Raw genomic sequence first — 19,423 nt, forward strand, 5'->3', positions numbered from 1 at the left:
GTATCCCAGGCTAGCCTCAAACTCCTTATGTAGTAGAGGATAACCTTTAACTTTTGGTTCTGGGATTATAGGTATGTGCTGCCATGCACGTTGTATGTGCTGCTCTGGGCAGAACCCAAGCTTTTGTACATGTTGGATAAGTACTGTACCAACTAAGTTAAACTTTTAGGAAATATCTTACAGAAGAAAACCAGCTCTAAAGGCCGTATGCACGATGCTCACCATCTCCTACCTAAATCCACAGGCGTTTCTATGAAGAGGGAGTGCGAGGGCAGCGGGTGACACGACAGTAAGTGACACCCAGAAAATGGTGACACCCTAGACAGTTTTGTTTTATTTTATTTTGAAACAGGGTTTCTCTGTATAGCCTGGCTATGCTGGAACTCACTCAGTAGATCAGGTCAGCCTCAAACTCAGAGAAATCCTCCTGCCTCTGCCTCCTGAGTGCTGAGACTAGAGCTGTGAGTCACTAAGCCCAGTGACTTTGAACTCTTGACCCTCTTACCTCCACTTTAAGGATAATAACTGCGTGCCAACATTTTCTACCTTTTTATGAGGACTATGTATTAGCCTTAGAATAACAGAACATTCTGAAGTCTGGGTCTGTTTTAAGGTCGGAGGACTTCCTGCACTGAGCACTGCTTGGCAAGCCCTGCCTGCAGCAACTGGTAAAGAGGTGACCTCATAAGAACAGTGCAGGGCTAGAGGAGCTGGCTGCCTCTCAAACGGCGGGCGTTGCATTTACCCACCTAGTCAGTCCTTCAGTTCAACGTGAGGCCAAGGCCATATTGCCATCACATTGTAACAAGGAACATAATCTGTTGGGGAGCTCAGAGAGGCAGAGAGTCACATGGCTGGGTGGGGTCAACAGGAAAACCTGTGCTTTGCCTTGCAACATGTCGGATCTCAGATTCCATCAAAGGCAGCAACCCCAGTGAACATGGACTTTCATTTTTCAACCTCATGTGGTGGAGCAGGACTCTTACCCTGGCACATGGGAGGTAGAGGCAGGAGGAACAGCAGGTCACAGTCATCCTTGGCTACATGGTCAATCTGAGGCTAGCCTGGGCTACATGAGACTTTATCTCACAGCCGGAGGAAGCTGAACAGATGGCTCAGCAGTCAGAGGACTCTGGTTTGATTCTCAGCACCCACACTGCAGTTCACAATCACTTGGAACTCCACTTCTGCCCTCTGTAAGCTGTTGGTCTCTATGGAGCTGGACATGGCACCACGGCCTCTTACAGGGTTGAGCAAGCCAGCAACATTGGCCCACACTGCATTCACTACTCCAGCAATGCTGTCTGAACACTAATCCCTCACTTGGCTGCTACCAGTCATCAAGGGAGCATACCACAGACCCACTGCAAAAGAGGTTATGAGGTACAACTTGGGATGTCACCTCTGAGAAGCCCTTCCAGGATGCTGAGAAACACAGACACAACTCCTTGCAGCAGCCTGGCTGAGAAACAGTTGATGCAGAGGCAGTAGGGAGCCGATCACACGGGACTAACCTCTGTACTGGCATCAGAGTGGTGCTGGGACCTTCCACTCTCTCCTACTTACTTGGTTAGGACAATGGAGACTGCATCGTTGAGAATGCTTTCTCCAAACACCAGCATGTTGAGCACAGGGTCCACGTGCAGTGCATTGAAAATTGCGATAGTGGCTACTGGGTCAACCGCAGATATCAGGGAGCCGAACGCAAAACTGCAAGGAGAAAAGCAAGGCAGATTCTGTAAAGCATGATGCTGGGTCCACACAGATGTGCTCTGGACATGATGCTGAGATGGGAGCTGAAGGGCCAGGAGAGAGGGTGGGCTTTCCCACCGACCCCTGCCTAGCACAGGAGTGGAGAGGCTTAGACACAGTGCTGAGAGTGCCCACATCCCAGCGGTAGTGCTGTACTCTGTTCTGGCCAACGCTGCCCAGAAGACTGCTTACCCTAGCACACACTGCCCAGCTTTCTCAGCCAGAAAATCCTATAAACAGTAGGCTTTGACCTCTGTTCTATCACCAGGTCAATTGTGCCAACTGTGCCCAAGACCAGCCTCCACTTAAGATTTGCAACATCCAAGAAGGTGCCAAAAGTGAGCAGCCATCAGAGGATGCAGCCGGGGCTGTTGACTGGAGTTGGGCCCTCAGGTTTCACAGGCAGCACTTGATCATAAGGTCCAATGCCCGAATACTGGTCATCCGCCTACCAGGTTTTCAGCCCCTAGGGCTCACCAGTGAACATCTCCTTAGCATGTGGGATCTGGCCCCAAGCCCTTCACCACTGACTGTCTAGCTCAGAGCCAGTGCCTCTGGCCTTGAGGAGGGTGTAGCAATAAGCAAGGCCCAGGTCAACTTAGGAAGCACAATGTGGACTGGGTTACAGTGCTCACTAAGCATGCTGGAGGCCAAGCATCACAAAACAGCTGAGGGTACACACTTGTAACCCCAGCACGTGGGAGATATCGCCCACAGGAACATCAAGGAAGATGAACAGCTCACTGTGTCAAAGGAGGCCACAGTGGGCTGTGCTCTGCAGGGGTCTTGTATGGAGTGCATTAGACATAGTCTCTGGTCTCACTGCCCAACACCCACAGCCTCTGGATGCTGTCCTCCCACTATCTAGGGAGTGGGTACAGTGCACAAGGTTGGACCAGTTTTGCCAGGTCATTAGGAGCGGACTGACCCTAAGTGAGGAATGCCTGGAGCTGCCTGTGCTCCATGTGAGGTGGACACCAGCGAGGGGAGAGCTGGTCTGAGACCTCTGAGAGGAGTGTCCTGGAGGGTGTTGAGCTGGGGCCATCATGCTTGAGACACTTCAGCCCTATGAGCCAACTACTGGGTTGCAGGTACACAGAGAGATGCCTGTCCAAGGTACTTTGTTAGTTACTGCAGCCTCTTAACCAGAACTCTGGGATCAGGGCCCACAGGCATGCCTGGGGAGGGATGGACAGAGGGAATGCTAACACAGATGCTGGAGATGCAGGCCGGGAGGAGCTGCAGGTGCAGGTGCTCACTACACAGGGTCTCGATGTTTGAGTCATACTCTTCAGAATACAAAACTGGGGCCATGCCTTGTGGAAAAGCCAGCACAGGACAGTGGTGCCCGCAGGGAACTCAGTTGGCAAGGGTTGACCATGAGCCCCGAGGTCCCAAAAGGCCTGGGTCTGGCCAGCAGTGGTTCCACATCCACTGTCAGGACCTAGTCCTCGAAAGGCTTCAAGCAACTGGCTCAAGCTAAAATCATGTTCTTTTATTCTCTCCCTCAGAGTCAGTGACACCAACAAAACATGGGAAGATGGACAGGGTGGGAATGGGAGGAGCAGGGACAAGCTGGAGAGTTGTTGCCATCTATGAAGGGCAAACTCTCACCAGCAGAGATATCTGTGGCCAGACCCATGCCACCAGCAATGGCTGTATTCTCGGAAGAGCAGAGGCGAGACAGGCAGCCTGTGGGTCTGTGGGAAAACTGGTGTTGTCAACACTCAAAAACTGGAGCAATGGGCAGGGCGTGGCACGTTAATGCCAGACAGAGGCAGCGAACCTCCTCCATAAGATCCAGTTCAAGGCCAGCCTGAAGGATAAAGTGACTTCTAGGTAAGCCAGGGCTACACAGTGGGGTGTCCTGTCTCAAAAAGCAAACAGTAAAACTGAAGCAAGGTATGGTGGTGTACATTTATAATCCCAGCACTTGATCAGAAATTCAAGGTCATCCTTAGCTACACAGTAGGTTTGAGGTCAGCCTGGGCTACATGATGCACTACATGACAACAACAAAAACCACCTAAAAAAAAGAAGCCAACAAAAAGTCCCAGGAAATATCTATAACTTGGCTTTCTAAAATCCATACTCTGTGTATGTTTGTTTGTGGGGGAGGAAGGAGGGGAAAAGGAAGGAGAGGGGGAGGAAGACGGGGGGGGGGGGGGGGGGGGGGGGAGGGGAGAGACAAACTTACTTCCTTTTGGCTAAGAAGAAGCTTATTTATTTATTTATTTATATTATTTTTTCCCCCAAGACAGGGCTTCTCTGTATAACAGCTCTGGCTGTCCTGCAACTCTCTGATTAGACTGGCAGCAAATTCTCAGCAATCTACCTGCCTCTGGAGTACTGGGATTAAAGGCGTGGTCACTATGTCCGGCCTGCAGGTTCTTTAAAGCAGAGCTGCAGCACATACATGCAGCATCTGCCTAGCACATGAGGTCCTGGGCTCCACTCCCAGCACAAGAAAAACTTAAAAAAAAAAAAAAAAAAAGGATCTATCTATCTATTTATTTATTTATTTATTTATTATGTTTATAGTGTTCTGGTATGTATGCCTGCAGGCCAGAAGAGGGCACCAGATCTCATTACAGATGGCTGTGAGCCACCATGTGGTTGCTGGGAATTGAACTCAGGACCTCTGGAAGAGCAGTCAGTGCTCTTAACCACTGAGCTGTCTATCCAGCCCCAAGAAAAACTTTTTAAACATTTAGTAACTGCAGGCCATGTGTCCACAAGGTGATCAGGAGGAGCTGAGGAGTGCTGTCTCTTGCAGATAGCAGAGCTCACCTGTGGCCACCATCAGACCTCCATTACCCTGGTCACTTCCCTCTGTTAAGGCTCTGCTGTTCTATACAGCAGTCTCCATCCAATGCACAGACCATCCAAGAGAAAGGGGCACATCTGCACAGGGGAGGCTGGCTGGAGGTCCACCCATTCAGCCAAAGGTATTGCTTTTGTCTCTCCACCCAAATGTCCAACTGGCTTTAACTTTATTCTAAACAATGATCAACACTGCTTTTTCACAAGTATCCCCAAAAGCAGGCAGAGCCCACACCTTCCTTAATGCCAAGAGTGCTCTGGGCATTTCCTTTCCTTTCCAGCACACCTAGAAAACACCAGGTCCTGGTTCTGTTGTACTTCAGGCTCCTGTAGGAAGGTGACTCCGGCTGCTTGGCTATGTATCAAACTTTCTGGGCTGCTCACACATCTGTAATCCCGACACTTGGAAGGCTAAGTTTGGGGGCCAGCCTGGACTACATACTGAATAAGACCTTGTCACAAACAAACAAGAAATACTTTTTCTTTTTTTAAACAACAAAAGCTCCAATTCTCCTGCCTGGGGAGGGTGAATAATGGGCACTGGGGACCAAGCTTGTTATCAGTGGTCCATTTCCATGAACAGGTTCTGAGGCTCTGGTCCAAGGTGCTACACTGTAGCTGAAGTCTGACATTCTCAGTTCACAGGAATGATCTAGAACTGACTACTTGGCTTTCTTCCTCAGCTCCCCACTCAGTCACTGATAGGTGCTGAGAGTGGACACAGGGACACAGAACAAGGCACAATCCAGACTTCTCAACTGCACTGGGCTAGGGTCTTTTTGGAACTCTAGATCTGGTACCTTCTGGGATGCAGCTGCCCAAGCTGCTGCTCCCTGAGCGGGTTAAGAAGATTTTAAGAGTCTCCTGAGCAGAAGGTCACTGGAGTGTCTTCTGGACACTCAATCAGATTGAGAAGATGTCCATCCCACGGTCAGGTTCTGCCTGCTTCCCCTAGTCCTGGTGGGAATTCCAGATTCACTCTCTCCCATTCCATACTTATTAGGAAGGCAACCTCCTTCCACATGGCTATCAAGAAAACTGAGGTTTTTGTTTGTTTGCTTTTACAGTGTTGGGGACTAAAGCCAGGGCCTCGTAAGTGGCAGGCTAGGGCTCTGCCACTGAGCTATACATACATTCCCAGCTCTGAATACAATTCCTAATGGAAGGACAGAGTATATGATGTGACTGGGATACAGGTGGGTAGTTAACTGGCCAGTCATTCCCTCCAAAGCATAAATGAGATCAATCATTTCAATCAACAAAGTTGTGACCAGGGGTCTTCAAAAGTCTCAATATAATTTTGATTCATTTCAGAGATAATTAATTCAGAATAGATTCTGTACTGAAAACATTGGCAAGTCAGGCAAAGGGAAGAGAGGAAAGGACCACACCCAGGAAGCCACGTGCAAAAAATGTCCCAGGCCTGAACAGCAGTTGCATGAGAAAATTACAGTGTGAAAGATTTACCTGTCTGTCATGTTGAGTTTAAAGATTACATCAGCCTGTAAAATAAAACACACAAACACACAGACACACACAAAAAAATTCCCTGGAGAACAGCCAAGAAAATGTCCATCAGTGCTTTCTTATCAACTAATAAGGACATTATCTTCAGTCCCCACTGAAAGGAAACCCCAAAGGGCTGCTGTAAGCATGCATAGGCATCTAGACCCAAAGATGGGCACAATTTTCCTTCTTCCAGCCTGGCAGCTATGATCCTCTGCTCGAAAGGGGGCTCCCCTTGACCCTGAGGGAACACAGAGAAAGCAAGCATCTAGGAAAGCTGCAGGGCACACTTGATCTTGGCTGTTGAGTCAGCCATGAAGGTAACACAGTCAGCAGGAATAGGCTGTGGCTACCAAGAGAAACAGCAGCCACGTGAACAGCAATCGGCTGGACCCCCAGCTTGGTTTGTTCTCAGCACCGGGGTGGCTCAGCTTTCTGCACACGACACAAGAACGGGTGCTGCACAGCACAGCACTGCACTGCACAGCACAGCACAGCACAGCACAGCACGCACGTGAGGGTCTGAGTGCCACCTTCCGAGGCTTTTGTTCTAGCTGAAGTAAACTAATGTGAAGCCCAAAGCCTGGGCTGCTGCCTCATTGAAGGGCTCACAACAGCAAGGAGCATCATGGGAACTGAGAGAACAGATTCATAGCCAGCTCTGGTTTAAAGGCAAATCTTCACCCAAGAACAACTTTTGGCCCTACTGCAGTTGCCCGGAGAACACAACTGCCACTTGTATCATTTCAGGGTGCAGTACTGCACACTACTCTGCTTCATGGCATTCCAATGGAAGAGACTGGTTTGCAAGTAGAATCAAGTATCTGGGGGTGATTATAGTCTCCTCAATTCCAGATGCCCTAGACACATGCATGAGCGGGGACTTCCTCCAAGGAGGGCACACACTACCAGGCAGCTCCTGCCCCACCCTGCACTGCCCTCCAATAGAAGATCTTCAAGGTCATCGGGGTGCTTTGCTTACCTGACCCAGAAAGTAAATTCCTCCACCTACTACAAAAGCAGAGATAGCCGTTCCAAAGACAGCAAAGAGGGTGATGGAGCCGATGTTCTGAAAGAAGTTCCCCTGGGAAGGGGGAACAGAGGGACAAGAGGCCTACTGGTGAGCCAGGGAAGCCAAAATAGACTTTTCCCAACTGTGCCTTCTCCAAGGCTGGACTCTCCTACAAAGGTCAGGGTACCCCTGCCTGCCCTGCTGGCTGGAATCCCTGCCACCGTCTCCGGGCTTCCCTGTCTCACAGGTCCCTTATCCTAACCCAAGGCAAGAGCTAACCAGTCTCACCTGTTCCCAGTCCCTTTCCCTCTACTGTGTACCGCTTCCAGAGTAATCTGCAAAAGCTCAGTCTGATGGTGCTGCCTCTGCCCTGATTCCCACTAGCACTTGAGATGCGAGCGAGCCCCAACCCTAGCTGAACCTGGGAAGGCCTGTGCCTTCATGAATCAGCATGCCACCTAGTTGCCTGGGCCCTAGTCATAAGGGTGTGCCCTGAAACCTCCTGCAGAGCGGTCTTGCCTGGGCCTACCACCCCCCCCTCCCCGCTGGCTCCCATAAAGGATCTGGCTGTGTTCTTTCAATGCCAGCTGCACCGCAGCGCTCACTTATGTAAAGCTGACTGACAAGTGCCTTTCTCAAAGGGCTGAAGGCTCAGGAGGAACAATGACATCAGTCATATGGACAATGCTCAATTCACAGGTGTGGAAAGAATCAACCATGGTCCATGTTTGGTCTCAGTCTAAATCCACACTATCACAGTTTTCTTTTATTCAATTAAAAGGTGCATTCTGAAGTCACCTAAACTCAAAGATCAGAACAATAGTGTTAGGTACCAAAGAAACCTGGGACAAAGGCTGAGTGCCTATTACCACATCAAAGTGGAAGCTGGCTGCCAGGCTCCTCAGCATCAGAAACACCTGTTACAGAGTCCAGGCTCCTCCAGCACTTCTCACCCTGTCCCCCACACTAAACCTCTCCAGTCCCTGAGCTCCCCTTCCCTTCCCCCACTTCTCTTCAGCCATTTGGCCACAGGCTCCGGGCTCTGCTCTTGGATCTCTCTTGATCAGCTTGCCCCATCTCGCTCTCCCTTTTTCTCTCCTCTCATGACCCTGTCTATTCTGCTAGTCATGGTCGGTCTGGACCTTTCTTGATGCCTCTGGCTGTCCTCTCCCTCATATTTAAAGACCTCCTCCTTAACCACACCTAGGAGGCCCATGCCCTCACTTTCATTCAGTCAGAAGACCTTTATGCTGTATTAGCAGCATGAGACAGACAGGCAGAAAGCTCGGCTGGGGCAGGGCTAAACTGGTAAAGTGCTTGGGTTACCCCAGCACCGCATACACCAGGTGCTGGGACATATGCCTATAATCCTAGCACCTGGGAGGTGTAAGCAGGAAGATCAGAAGTTCAAGGTCATTCTCAGCCACGTGGAAAGTCCGGGCCTGCCTGGGCTATGTGAGACCCTAACTCGAAAGATCCTAAACCATAAAAGAGAAAATATTTCAGTTCTGGCAGCATGGAAGTTCCCACATTCCCACACAAGAAGGAAATGAAGCTACCAGACCCTCACAGACTCCACTTAGGAGGCATCAAGGGTTTCAGTGACCAAGATTTTTGCTCCTTGTTACTAGGGTCAGGTTTACTTCAAGAGTATCCTCTGGGGGTGGGGGTGGGGGTGGGGTAGAAATGGTTTAAAGTTAAGAGGATGTTCTGTGGCTAGGTGTGGTGGTACACACTTTTAATCCTACCACCCAGGCAGCAGAGACAAAGTGAGGTCCAGGCTAACCAGGGCCACACAATGAGATCTTATCTCAAAGAAAAAAAAAAAAAGAAAAGAAAAGAAAAAAAGGGCCTTCTGCTCCTGTAGTCTGCTGCACCCTGTCGTGGCTGCCAACCTTCAAACTGCTGCCTCAGAAGCTCGGACTGTGTGAAGGATCAGCATGTCAGTCAGTTCTTCCCCAGGCACTAGAGGTCACTGCTGTTAAAGTTACTGAACTCAAAGGAGCACCCCACCCCCAGACAGGAGTAGCCACCCCCACCAAAGCTCCAGGTGAACCTTACCTTGTGCAGTGAATATCCCGACTCAAAGATGATGGGTGGGAGCAAGAGAAGGAAAAACATGTTGGGACGAAACATTTCTTCTTCCTATGAAGTCAAAAAGGGAGGACACTCAGGAGTGGGAATGCACAACCATGAGACCTAGCTATCAGTCCCCACAATAGAGCAAGTATTCTTAACCATAGTCATCTCTCAACCCACACCCCCACTTGGGTCTTTTCAAACCCTAAGTATTCACAAGCACCTTAATCTGTAGCCCAGGCTACAGAACTAGGTTCTGCACTGAAGTACCCCTGACTTCATCTGCATCTAATCTACTTAGAAAAACAAATATAGGCTATAGGGGTACAGCTCAGTGGTAAAGTCCATGCTCAGCATGCTCAAGGCCCTGCGTTCCATCCTCAGCACCACATTAAATGAACGACCGCCCAACAGGGTCCATAGCATTCACCTGTAGTCCCATTTACTTGGGAGGCTGAGGCAGGAGGATTGACAATTCCTGGATATAGAGAGACCCTGTTTTGAAAAAAAAAAAAAAAACAAACCAAGCCAAGTCTGGTGGCAACTCCTTTAATCTCAGCACTCAGGAGACAGAAGAGGAATCTATCCCCAGCAATTAAACATAAAGATAGGATGCATGTTTGGAATCCCAGCACCAGGGATGCAGAGACATGATGGTTTCTAGTTTCATGGCCTTCCTGCCTGGCCTACATAATGAGTTCTAGGCCAGGAGAGACCTTTCTCAAAAAATAAGGTGGACAGCATCAGAGGAACATGTGACACCCAAGACTATTGGCCTCTGGTCTCCAGACATGGGCTCATGCATCCACATACACACAATGACAAGCAGAAGCTGTGACTGTGTCAAACCTACCTTCCAATTTGCCAGCTTTTTAAACTCTATAATTTTTATAACTGCTCCCATGAGAATACCTAGAAGAGAGAAAAGCAAAGTTGAGCAGAAACACAGCATAAGGTTGCCCGGCTGGACTGGGTGGTGCCCACTGGTGCCCTAGAGCTCTGCAGAGGATCTGAGAATAACAACAGGAACTGCCGGGAAGCGGTAAATCACCGAGTTTCCCACTTACATCTCAGGCAAACACACCACGGCAAATTTAAGATATGTGGGGAGAAGAAAACTCTTGTCACTGCAATGCCAAGTGTGGAGGGCTCACGGCTGGTCACCCTCTCTGGACCACCCAGTTTCAATGGAAAATAGCAGAAGGCTATAGGCCAGGCACGTCCTACACTGCTTATTCTTAGTCCTGTCATTCACAAATGGGGGTAGGGGTAGAGTGGCTCGGCTGGTAAAGCATTTACCACTAAGCCTGATGACGCGAGTTCTAACCCAGGACTCCCAGGCTACAAAGAGACCAACTCCCAGAAGTTGTCCTCTGACCTCTACCTGGCACAACAACAGCAAGGGCACACAAACAACTGTTGGGTGTGGTTTCCAGTGAAGGCAGGTAGAGGTGAGCACAAGCTGATTTAGAAACCGGCCTCAAACTGTAGCTAGGAGAGCCTTGAACTCCTGATCCTTCTACCTCTTGTAGTGATAAGCTGGGGGCCAGCTTCCCGCCACCGGCTAGCTTATGCCCCGAAATAACATCACACAAATTGTATTCTTTTAAACACTGCCTGGCCCATTATTTTCTGCCTCTTACTCATATCTTGACTAACCCATATCTAATAATCTGTGTAGCACCACAAAGTGGTGCCTTACCAGGTAGATTCTAGTGTGCGTCCATCTTGGGCTGGAGCTTCATCGCGTCTGGCTTCTCTCTCTGAGGAGAGGCACAGCGGTCTGTCTAACTTAGGAGAGGTGTAGCATCTGACTGATCCATCTACCTCACTTCCTTCTTCCTGTTCTGTCTGCTCCACCCACCTAAGGACTGGCCAATCAAATGGGCCAGGCAGTTTCTTTATTAGCCAATGAAATCAACTCAAACAGAAGACTCTCCCACATCATTTCCCCTTTTTCTGTTTAAACAATAAAAAGAAGGCTTTAACTTTAACATAGCAAAATTACATATAACAAAACAGTTATCAAGCAAGAATTATAGTTATAATATTTATATCTACTTTATCTTTTATCATAACTAAGGAAAACTATAACTATCTATCCATTCTTCAACTCCATCAAAGACTCCAGAAGGATATAATATTACCTAGGTGAACAAGAAGTAAGCTACTTCCAAAACTCTAGAAATCACAGAGACATCTCGCTGCTTGGACAGTCACCCAAAGTTCCTCTGTACCGTTGGGGCATCCATCTTCGGCCTACAGGCCCATAGTTTCCAGCAGACGTTTCCATGAAGCAGGAAATTTCAAAGGCAGTTCAGTCAGTATCTGCTGTGTCCTGCAGAATGTCTCGCAGACTCTTTCATGAGTCAGGAACCCCAAAGAATCATCTCACCTTTAGGCAAGTTCAGCAGTCCTCTCTCTGTGGGTTCTTTGTGTCCAGTTTCTGCAACAGTCCAGGCAAGAGCAGTTTCTTGCCCAAATTGCTACCAAACTCCATAAGGATCCTCTTCGATGCCCATCATCTTCTTGAAGTAGATTGGTGCTGCCAGGAGCAGACGTGTCTCATTGTCATGAAAAGCCTTAAGTTATTAAAACATTTAAGTGGAATATTCTGTAGTCTTTGAAAGATATGAAGAATGTCTATCTAACTGAAATATATCTCTATATATCTAGAAAATCTAACTAACATGACTATAAGCTTTACTATTATCGATGATTATCCATTAACAACCTATATTTCTTAACTATACATTACATTTTTAAAATGAACTACACAATCACAATACCTTAATCAGTATCAAAAATACATATACATATAACAAAATTGACCTTAAAATCCATACCAATGCAAATTATTCATATATATATCATATCCCCCTTTAAATGTAAAAGAACATTTATAAACAATATTTGGGAACATGGGCGCAGTTATTTCTCTCCAAACTGCTTCCTGCTGAATGGGGACGCTGTTAATCAAATCTTTCATGGTATAACCTGTGTGCCAGGTTCATCTCAGTCATCAGTTGAGTGAAGTAATTTTCTGAAGTTGTTCACAGCAACCTTTCAGGAGGCCGTGGTCTATCATACCATATTGGGATAGATGCAATCCATAGGGTCTCATTTTCTGTAAAAATAAAAGAAGAATCTCTTTTCCAAAGTATCATATCCTTAGATCCAAATTCTGAAGTCAAAGTATTTTCAAAATATCTATCTTGGATTAGTTCAGCAGCATTTATAAACAAATATCTTTTAGCAGCTGTTGCTCCTTCCTCAGCATTCAAACAATTCAAAGAGAGCACAATAGCATATAGTATCAAGATTCTCTGTTTATTTTCCATCTTTGTGCAGCTTTATTTTAACCTCTATTTCATTTATTTTTACTTTTATTTTTTGAGACAGGTTCTCTTTATATCTTTGTCCTGGAATAACTCTTTAGACCAGGCTGTCCTTGAACTCACAGAGATCCACTGTCTTTGCTTCCCAAGTGCTGGGATTAAAGGTGTGTGCTACAACACCTTGAACTCACAGAGATCTGTCTGTCTCTGCCTCCCACGCATTGGGATTAAAGGTGTGTCCTGCCACACCTTGAAGTCACAGAGGTCAATCTACCTTTGCCTCTCAAGTGTTGGGATTAAAGGTGTGTACTATCACACCCAACTACTTTCTTTCTTCCTTTTTTACCCTAAGAACTTTAACCTTTAGCTTGCGTATATTTTTAACACACTGTAAAACATTTAGAGGTTTTCTTTGTCTTTGAATCTTTCTTTACTGTATATTTCTCTTTTTCTGACCACATGAGTCTTTAATTTACCAAACAATATCAGTAGGACTAAAGCCGTGACTTTGGCGGCTGGATCCAGCCCATTCCTTAGCTTTCCAGCCTCGTGGCAGAGGTACCAGCTGTAGCCATGTTTATCATCACAACTCTGTGGCGGTTCAAGGTCCCTGCCAGCAAGCAAGCTGCAACAGTGTTAAACAACACCCCAAAGCTCCGTAGTCAGGACTGCCTGCTTGAAAGAGTCAGAATTTGCCCTGGCAGGATGGCCCAGAAAGCTGGCATTTTAAAACGGCACAGCTTTTTTTCCTGCTACGGCTAAAAAACAAAAAACACACATTCAGCTTTTCATCAACACCATTTAAGTGTTTCGTGGCAGGACCTCTTAAAAGAGCTGCACGGTTTTGCAGCTGAAGCTGAGTCAGGAAGCCTCTCTTAGATGAGAGCGCTTGCTCAGACCCGAGAAATTGCTGTTATCAAGAACACATGCTTTACTCTAGTCTTTCCCAAGCTTTCTCAGGCTTTCTGTGGATTCAGTTATCCACGTTGGGTGCCATTCTGTAGTGATAAGCTGGGGGCCAGCTTCCCGCCACCGGCTAGCTTATGCCCCGAAATAACATCACACAAATTGTATTCTTTTAAACACTGCCTGGCCCATTATTTTCTGCCTCTTACTCATATCTTGACTAACCCATATCTAATAATCTGTGTAGCACCACAAAGTGGTGCCTTACCAGGTAGATTCTAGTGTGCGTCCATCTTGGGCTGGAGCTTCATCGCGTCTGGCTTCTCTCTCTGAGGAGAGGCACAGCGGTCTGTCTAACTTAGGAGAGGTGTAGCATCTGACTGATCCATCTACCTCACTTCCTTCTTCCTGTTCTGTCTGCTCCACCCACCTAAGGACTGGCCAATCAAATGGGCCAGGCAGTTTCTTTATTAGCCAATGAAATCAACTCAAACAGAAGACTCTCCCACATCAACCTCTGATTTTTGGGGTTTTTTTTCCTTGATTTTCTGCAATGTTATTCAACTTTGTGCCCCTTTATTTTTTAAAAAACACACTGGCAACAGTGATGCACACCTTTAATTCCACCTCAGGAGGCAGAAGCAGATGTATCTCTGTGAATTTGAGGCCAGCCTGGTCTACATAGAGAGTTCCAGGATAGCCCGGGCTACAAAGTGAGATTCTGTCTGGAAAAACAAACAAAGCAAAATTATCAAGTCCATACATGTTGCCCATATATTCTCTTGGATATGTGGCCTTCTACCAGGGGCCATTCCCCTTTAAAAAGCCTGCCTTTCCCTCTCTCTTCCAGCAGCTGTGAGCTGTCTGGAAGAAGCAGAGATCAGCTGAGCTGCCTGGAAATGCCAGCTGTACCTGCTAAGCTGCAGCCCATGCTGGGGTGGGCTTTGGTGATGCTGCTGTATTTGAGTCAGCTTTGTTCCTAAACACAGGGACAGCCAGACAGCTCTGAACCAGGACTAAGGAACCCTCTTAAGGATATACAATTGGAACTGTTTTCTGGAGCAAGTGAAAAGACAGCTAGGCCTTCGCTCAAAGCAAAGGAAAGTGGAAGGGGAAGTGCTTTTGAGTGTGGACGGAGGTCCTCTTAACCTCAACACAAAAGGCCAAAATGTGCTAAGTGACTGAAGGCCACATATACCCAAGGGGACATGTCTGCTTCCTTTCAGCCTCCTGTGGAGTTGTTTTTGTCACAACAGTCAGACAGTCTTGAAGGAGCCACCTCAACTTATGTAACACCATGCTCCAGCTGGAGAAGTCCATTTCCCATCATTTAAAAATTAGTTAATATATTTTATGGAGGAGTGGCATCCATTCTATAGTGGAGCTCAGAGGACAACTTGAAGTAGTCAGTTGTTTCCTTCTACCCCGTGTGCAAGCTGAGGATTAAACTCAGGCTGAAGGCCTGGCAGCAAGCACTTTTACCCACCGAACCGTCTCACCAGCCCCAGGTTACAGTGGGCTGTCAGTTCAAGACAACAATAAACCAAGACTCCGGCCTTCCCATCTGTCCCCTTGGACAGACTCAGTATTCTGGCTTTTGTCTTTGTGCTATGTAATTGCAAGATGACTACAATGCTCCAGGCATCACATCCCAAAAGAAGGGGAGGCTAACTTCTCTCACTTTTACCAGGAAAGAGAACCAAACCCCACCACCCTGGAACACTTCCCTTTGGCCCGATTGTCTTATCCCCTCAACCAATCAGAGCAAAGAAACATGTGATATCATGATAGCCAAGACTAAAACTATCTGAGCACCTCCTTCCTCCTTGGGCACCACAGCAAGATGCCTGATCAAAATGAGGATTCCACTAGGTGGTGGCACACACCTTTAATCCCAGCACATAGGAGGCAGAGGCTGGCAAATCTCTTGAGTTTGGAGCCAACCTGGTCTACAGAGGGAATGCCAAGACAATCAGGGGTACACAGAGAAACCCTACCTCAAAAAACCAAAGGTGGGTGGGAATACAGCTTAGTGGGAGAGCAACCACCTGCCTATGGTGCCCTGGGTTCGGTTCCCAGCAGCAAAAACCACGTACAAGATAAAGTTTATTTCCAGGAAACAAGTGGCAAAAGGCTCTTGCCAGGCAGCCATTTCTGCTGAGAGCCTGAGAGCCAGTGCTGGTGTCAGGAGTCATAGCACCCACACTTAACAGTCTGTCTGTATACCTGTGTGTGTATATGCCCACAAGTAGGTACTGGACCCACTGAAGTCACAGCCAGCTCTGAACCACCTGATGTGGGTGCTGGGAACTCAACTGTGTGCCCCGAAAACGCAGCAAGTGTTCTTAACCACTGAGAAATCTCTCTTGTCCCTAATTTTTAATTTTTTTAAAGATTTTTTTTTTTAATTTTATGTGTGTTTTGTCTGCATGTATGTCTGTACCACAAGCATGTCTGTTGTCTAAGGGTATCAGGTTCCCTGGATGGTTACCATGTAGGTGCTGGGAACTGAATCCAGGCCTTCTGTAAAAGCAGCCAATGCTCTTAACTGCTAAACCAATTTTTGCTCTTTTTTTCCCCCCAGACAGGGTAACCCTATGTAGCCCTGACTGTCCTGGAACTTGACACAGACCAGGCAGCTCTTGAACTAATATAGACCTGCCTGCCTCTGCTTCCTAAGTGTTAGGATTAAAGGTGTGCGCCCAGCTGAACATTTATTTATTTTTTTATTGGGCAAATAAGTGTTTTGTCTTCATGTATATCTGTGCATCCCCTGTGTGCAGTGTTCTAAGAGGCCAGAAGAGGATGGCAAATCTCCTAGAACTGGAGTAACAGGCAATTCTGAGCTGCCATGTGGGTACTGGGAATTGAATCCGGATCCTTTGGAAGAGAAGTCTATGCTCTTAACTGCTGAGCCACCTCGCCAGTCCACCAATATTTATTCTTAATAACTGGTGAAACTATTTAGGAAAAGTCAGGCTGTGGTGGCACATGCCTTTAATCCCAGCACTCAGGAGGCACAGGCAAGTGAATCTCTGAGAGTTTGAGGCCAGCCTGGTCTACAAAGACAGGCCTCCAAAACTACAAAGAAACCCTGTTTCAAAAAACCAAAAAAAAAAAAAAAAAAAACAAAAAAACAACAACAACAACAACAAAAAAACCCCAGCTATTCAGGAAACTGTCCATTCCCTGAAGCAGGTTTTTAACCCCTTTCTGAAATGCCCCAGAAAGGGAGGGAGGCTCTGGTCTACAGGAGCCCTTTGCCAGCTGTAAGGCCAGGGCCCTTCTAGCTCTGTGACTCTGCAAGCTAACTGTCAGCCAACTTCAGTGCAGCAGGACACTGTCAGGCGAGAAGCAGTAGGCCATAGAAAGATGGCTTCTCCATCACCTTTAGGCGGTCAGCACCCTTCTCAGATTCCTCCCCGCCCCCAACACACATTGTAAAATGGACTCTAAGGCCCTGTGGTGAACTGTGGAAAGGTGACCCCAAGAAAAAGAGTGTTATTGTGTACCAGTGCAGTGTTCTGGACTGCCAGTATCACTTACCTAGAGAAACGACAGCCACACTCTCAGGCAGGAAGTGTAATCGGTACCGGATCAGCAGGTGCACCAGGATGATGCAGATGGCTGTGAGAGGCACAAGAACTGTGTAAAAGCCCCATCAGGTAAGAGACAGCAAGCTCAGGGCTTGCTAAATGTCAGCTAACAGACATTTGGCAAACAAACAATGAACAGTGGTCATATTTTTAGTGTCTTCTTCCTTTTTTTTAAACAACAACAACAGACTACTTGTAGAGTCTGTGAGATGGCTCAGCAGACAAAGGCATTTTCTGATAAACCTGACAACCAGAGTTTAATTACCATGATCAACATGTAGGAGAGACTCTCTACTTCTGAGGTCTGTCTCAGATTTCTCTCAGACCTCTGAGTGTACATTTGCTGCATATATACGCACGCATGCATAATCTTTATTTTGTGTACACATCTGAGTGCCTACATGTATACATGTGTTTCATGTGAACACGATGCCCAATAGAGGCCAGAAGAGGGCACTGAATCCCCTAGAATTGAAGTTAGAGGCCACTGTGAGCCATGGTGTGGGTGCTAGGAATTTGAACGTGGGTCCTTTGCAAGAAATGCTCGTAACCACTGAGCCATCTCCAGTCCCACAAATGGTTTGTGTGTGTGTGTGTGTGTGTGTGTGTGTGTATTATTGCTTTTTGGTTTTTTTTGGGACAGGGTCTCACTATGTAGCCGTCATTTGTCTGACCAGGCTGGCCTCAAACTAACAGAGCTCTGCCTGCCTCTGTCTCCTGGGGCTAAAGGTGGATAGCACCTATTTCTAAAATAACTGTGGGGCATAACACAGAAGGTATAGCTCTGGCTACGGCCCTCTCCTTGGAGCTTTACATGGGTTCTCAGGATGGAACTCAGGTCACCAGGCTTGTGTGGCGCGCGCGTGTGTGGCGTGTGTGTGTGTGTGTGTGTGTGTGTGTGTGTATTATTGCTTATTGGTTTTTTTGGGGACAGGGTCTCACTATGTAGCCTTGAAGGCCCTCTAATAGCAGATTTTTAGAAATCTATAGCTTTGACAGCCATTTTTTTTTTTGGAGGGCAGAGTATTTTTTGAGACAGGGTTTCTCCATAGCTTTGAAGCCTCTCCTAGAACTTGCTCTGTAGACCTGCTGGCGTTGAACTCAGAGACCCATCTGTCTCTGCCTCCCAAGTGCTGGGATTAAAGGCTGTGCCACCATCACCCAGAATTTGACAGCCACTTAAAAAGGTTCACATTTTCCTGATTATGATACATGTCCTGCTCTCTTCTTTTTGTTGCTGGGTTTTGTTTTGTTTTGTTTTGATTTGATTTTCAAGACAGAGTTTCTCTGTGTAGTCTTGGTTATCCTGGAACTCACTCTGTACACAAGGCTGGCCTCGAACTCAGATCCCTGCATCTGCTGGGAGATTAAAGGCGTGCACCACTACCACCTAGTTTTGTTGTTGTATTTTAAGCCTTGGTCTCAGCCTAGGCTGCTGTATTTGTTATGTACAGGAGTACAGGAGGATGACCATCAATTTCTGATTTTTTTTAAGTTATAAACTGACTGGCCCATTAGCTCAGGCTTTGTATTAGCTCTTATATCATCTCATTATTCTTATCTATGTTAGCCACATGGCTCAGTACCTTTTTTTTTTTTTTTTTTTTTTTTTTTTTTTGGTTTTTTGAGACAGGGTTTCCCTGTAGTTTCTAGAGCCTGTCCTGGAACTAGCTCTTGTAGACCAGGCTGGCCTCGAACTCAGAGATCCGCCTGCCTCTGCCTCCCGAGTGTTGGGATTAAAGGCGTGTGCCACCACCGCCCTGCGGCTCAGTACTTTTTTCAGCAGGGCAGGTCACATCCTGCTTCTTAGGTGTCTGGACAGGACTGCGGAGGAATGGGCCTCTTCCTTCCCAGAACTCTCCTGTTCTCATTGACCTGCCTCTACTTCCTGTCTGGTTGTCCCACCCATACTTCCTGCCTGGCTACTGACCAATCAGTGTTTATCCAAAACATAATTGACAGAATACAGGATTGTCCCACACCACTCCCCCCCCCCTTTTCTTGTTTTTTTTTTTTTTTTTTTTTTTTTTTTTTAAAACAAAGGAAAATATCCATAGTCCATTTTTTGGGGGAATGTGGCCATAGTTTTCCAGGATACTTCCTGATGGTTGGAGGTGCTAATAATCTTAATGGGGACCTAAAGAAAATTTAGAATTATGATCAAGTCCTGACTGGAGTATCCTGTGAGTCTTGATCATCTCAGGCAGCAGTCTTGAATCTGTCTGGATGTAGAACTTAGACATCTGGGCCATCTGTTCCTACCAGAAATTTCTCAGGTGGTCTTCCTTGATCAAACCTGATTTTCCTTAACTCAGAATGAATCCACAGCATCTCATTTCCTTTTTCAGCAGGGCAGGTCACATCCTGCTTCTTAGGTGTCTGGACAGGACTGCCAATTTCTAATGTTTTTG

At 47.0% G+C, this 19,423-nt stretch overlaps 1 protein-coding gene across 4 annotated transcripts in view; it reads right to left on the reverse strand.

Annotated features, from left to right (window-relative positions):
• The window catches only part of Slc9a8 (solute carrier family 9 member A8), a 58,775-nt gene that overhangs the window by 26,690 nt on the left and 12,662 nt on the right, over positions 1-19,423 (reverse strand). For 3 of the 4 annotated variants that reach the window (XM_038329607.1, XM_038329610.1, XM_038329609.1), the window contains exons 3-8: positions 16,963-17,043; positions 10,026-10,084; positions 9,155-9,238; positions 7,064-7,195; positions 6,043-6,077; positions 1,567-1,710 (exon numbers count right to left, since the gene is read on the reverse strand). In XM_038329607.1, coding sequence (XP_038185535.1) covers positions 1,567-1,710; positions 6,043-6,077; positions 7,064-7,195; positions 9,155-9,238; positions 10,026-10,084; positions 16,963-17,043 — 535 coding nt within the window. The remainder of the gene's footprint in view (positions 1-1,566; positions 1,711-6,042; positions 6,078-7,063; positions 7,196-9,154; positions 9,239-10,025; positions 10,085-16,962; positions 17,044-19,423) is intronic. The other variant, XM_038329608.1, reaches the window with a different exon arrangement.

The sequence above is a fragment of the Arvicola amphibius genome, chromosome 5 (assembly GCF_903992535.2).
Source record: "Arvicola amphibius chromosome 5, mArvAmp1.2, whole genome shotgun sequence".
NCBI lineage: Eukaryota > Metazoa > Chordata > Mammalia > Rodentia > Cricetidae > Arvicola > Arvicola amphibius.